Source organism: Gastrolobium bilobum, unplaced genomic scaffold, assembly GCF_033153095.1.
Source record: "Gastrolobium bilobum isolate Gb01-03AN ecotype WA unplaced genomic scaffold, APGP_CSIRO_Gbil_v1 utg762, whole genome shotgun sequence".
Lineage (NCBI taxonomy): Eukaryota > Viridiplantae > Streptophyta > Magnoliopsida > Fabales > Fabaceae > Gastrolobium > Gastrolobium bilobum.
The window spans coordinates 458,058-461,918 of record NW_026899802.1 but is presented as its reverse complement, the minus strand read 5'-3'; the positions used below and the strand labels follow the sequence as shown (position 1 = coordinate 461,918).

The following is a 3,861-nucleotide window of genomic DNA, read 5'->3' as shown; positions in this document are numbered from 1 at the left end:
GTTTTCCCATAGAAAATTACTCCTATTAAGAATATTAAGTAAAGGTATTGTATCATCACAACATTAATTTTCAAGACTTATTTCTGCCTTTTTCTTTTCTTTTCATTTAAACCTTAATTATCATTCAATCGTCCTTTTTTATAGTTAATTTTTTCAGTGCAATATCTTTGAATACATCACTTATTCGTATATATAATGTAATGTCATTAAAAAAGTTTAACCTAGACTGCAGCTATTTCAAAAGTCATACTATTTTAATGATGTAATTATGGATGATTCAGTATTTCAGTGATCATAAAATAACTTTATATTAACTTATCAAACTGAAACTTTTTAATGCTAATTACTTGGAATTTAGTTAGGAGCATTAATTAAGTTATATATTGCAGAGGTAAATATCATTATATAAGATTTTTGTATAAAGATTAAGAAACTACTTCAATACTTTTAGTTTCAGCAAAATATATCTACATTTAATTAGATTACCCTCTCATTTAACTTGTGCTTTCTATTGTTTTACTTAGTAAAGAGAGCAAGAGACAATGATGATGAAATTAAAAATAAAATTAATGCTTCATTAATTTTGGAAAATGACTAATAAAATGAAATAAATTTTTTACTTTAAAACGACTTATATTTTGAATGGGGAGTAACTTATTCTAAATGTGTTCAAGAACATAAAAAAAATAAAATAAAATAAAATTGTTTTGTTTTTGTAGCGTTAGTATTAAATATTTCTATATGTATGCTGTTCTCAAAGAGAGGAAAAAACAGAGTCGTGGGGACTCATCCACCGCCCATAAACACAGTCTTATTGCAACCAAATATATTCTCTATCAGTTTCCTCAATCTAACCCTAATCTAACACTACTTCCTAAAACAAGAGAATCAACCTGCAACCTACTCTCCTCTTTTTCTCTCTTCACTCTTGCAATCTCTCATGAAAAGGAACTTCAATTTACACAGCCTTCACGATTGAAAACCCCCTAGACGAATGCGTGTGTATGAAGGTTGAAGGAAAAGTCAATTCAGCTCACTTTTAACCCGATGGAGAGTCTTACACCAATTTCAATCTCATATCTTCTTTTCCTTAATTTCATGATCAGTTTCAACTTTGGAAGGTGCTACTACCACTTTGACTCATCAAATCAACAAGATCTTTAAGAAATCAGCAAGAAGATATCAGAGAGAATAACTGGTCATATCTTATTTGTGCCCTTTATAATTTGCTTCCAGTTTCATCAAGTCCGCAAGTAGTTTCATTTACATATTAGAATATTGTCAAATTCATTTATATTTTTCCTGCATATGCAAAATGAAGTTTAAGAGTTAAGACTTCCTCAACTAGAGATTATTATTACTATAATATAATGGATCCAGGGCACTCTCTTCCCCCTCCTTTCCACACAACAAGAGATCTCCATCCTCACCAACATCAATTCCACACTTTAGAAGATGAGCATAGCGGAAGCAGTGGAGGCCTAAACCTTGTGCAGAAAAGGGAAAGGGAAGAAAACAACAACAACAACAACAACAATGGTAGCGAAGGTGAGATAACAAGAAGACCTCGAGGAAGACCAGCTGGATCAAAGAACAAACCGAAGCCACCAATTATCATAACTCGTGACAGTGCAAATGCTTTAAGAACCCACGTGATGGAGGTAGCAGATGGTTGTGACATCGTGGAAAGCGTTTCCAACTTCGCGAGGCGGCGCCAAAGAGGGGTTTGCATCATGAGTGGCACTGGCACCGTCACTAATGTGACTTTGAGGCAACCGGCTACTTCCGGTGCTGTTGTTACTCTTCATGGAAGGTTCGAGATCTTGTCCCTTTCTGGATCATTCCTTCCTCCACCGGCTCCACCGGCTACTTCCGGTTTGACTATATATTTAGCTGGTGGTCAAGGACAGGTGGTAGGTGGAAGTGTTGTTGGCACACTTGTTGCTTCAGGGTCTGTGGTTATCATGGCTTCTTCATTCAGCAACGCTGCTTATGAGAGGTTACCTTTGGAAGATGAGGACCCTTCGCAGCTTCCACCTCATGGTGGTTCAATTGGATCTCCTAGTGGAAGTGGTGTTGGTCATCATCATCAGCATCAGCAATCACAGCTTTTAGGGGATGCAACTGCTCCTCTTTTTCATGGTTTGCCTCCTAATCTTCTCAATTCTATTGAGATGCCTTCCAATGCACACTGGCCAAATAACCTTCCATACATGGGATGATTTGATGATACATCAATTAATATCACTGTAAGTTCCGCACTCTCTTCACTCATCATTTGTAAATCTCACATGACCTAATCATGTGAAAATTTTGGGTCTATTTCTCTCATGAAGAGAGATATAGACATAAAATTTATTTATACATGACTACTTCATGTGAAATTTACACATGTGAGCTTTTGTTGTGCCGAACCCTTCAAATAATTAGGGATGTTGAAAGTACGATTTGAAGTTCTATGCTTCTTTAGAATTTGTGTGTCCTTTTTTTTTATGATTAGGTGATATATGTTTTCCTGTTTTCGAGACTGTGATTAAATTGATGAATATCTTTGGTGAGTTTGATTCTGTTATTATATGAGAAGAATAATGCGTGCTTTTGTGGTCGTCTCATAATTACAAGCTCTATCATGTTTTAGTTTTTTAGCAACAAAACAACAATTTATGTCGCGGTTTATGAAGATAACGTAAATATATATATGACTAAAATATTTTCATGTTTCGAACTCGAACGGGATTGATCCCATTAAATTTATCCAAAAATAAATAAATATATTTTTGTTGTTTCAGTTTGAGCAAGGGTTAGTTATATATGGTAGGGGCTTCTAGACAAACCAGTTACGTTCGGGAACAGCGTAGCGGCCTTAGATATTAGATTAGAGATTGTGTATGAGTCTATGTCGACATTAATTTCTTTTGTATTTTTCCATGCGTATTAGAAGATAAACATGTATGTTTGGCAACTGGTTCACGCATGCACTGTCTGATCAAAGCTCCTTTTCGAGGCAGTTATCCTCACTTTCATTAAAAGGCAACAATAACCGAGACAAAACGTTCCCCGAGCTTTGTATCTAAACCTCTCTCTCTTTCATATTAAACCTACTGAATTTTGAGCCATACCTGGTTTTGATTCCATGCACCGAAGCTCCTTGCTTTCCTTTTTATAAAGTAAAGTTTGCTTGGCTAATCTAAATGAATTACAGCGACTTGAACTTATCCAATCATCCTCGTCCCTTCTTGAGACTTTTTTACATCTCCGTTGTAATGTTTGTACTGTGCGTCTTGCTCTATTCTGCTGGTTAACCTATTCTAAATTCATCAATAGGATTCCTGGAACCAGACAACTGTTTTGTTCCCTTAAAAGTATATTATTTTTGTTTTGTCTTAATTTACTTATAGTATAGTCGGAGGTCCCTTACCAACCTACTCCTTCTTAAACATTTGTACTTGTTGCGGCTATATATAATCTCTACTTTCAGTTTCCCTCCAAACCTTGTTTCCCCCTCTATCCATGTGCTCCGTTAATTACTTTCCAAAAGAAAAACAGAATTCTGGAAAAAAAAAAAAATTTGTTGTTGCCAATTTCAATCTTTTTCAGATACTGTTTTAGTTGGGCAAATAACATTGAGAAAAGAAAAGAAAAAGTATTGTAGTAAACGGATTGTAATCTTGACAGTGCTACTTGGGTATCAGAAAGAACTATTAATTTATAGGAAAATGTTATTTCATCCCTAACTAATTAGTAATTGGTAACTCCAGTAGTCCATTCAACTACTCATTCTTGATGGGGACAGAAGGTAACCTTCACTTACTTTGATTGACGGATATGGTACATAATGAGGGTTAATTGGCGCATTATTTT

At 35.0% G+C, this 3,861-nt stretch overlaps 1 protein-coding gene across 1 annotated transcript; it reads left to right on the top strand.

Annotated features, from left to right (window-relative positions):
* Window positions 1-1,370: 1,370 nt before the first annotated feature.
* On the top strand, window positions 1,371-2,222 carry LOC133293647 (AT-hook motif nuclear-localized protein 24-like). The gene has a single exon (XM_061492234.1). The coding sequence runs from the start codon at window positions 1,371-1,373 to the stop codon at window positions 2,220-2,222; it is 852 nt and encodes a 283-aa protein (XP_061348218.1).
* The last annotated feature ends 1,639 nt before the right edge of the window (window positions 2,223-3,861 follow it).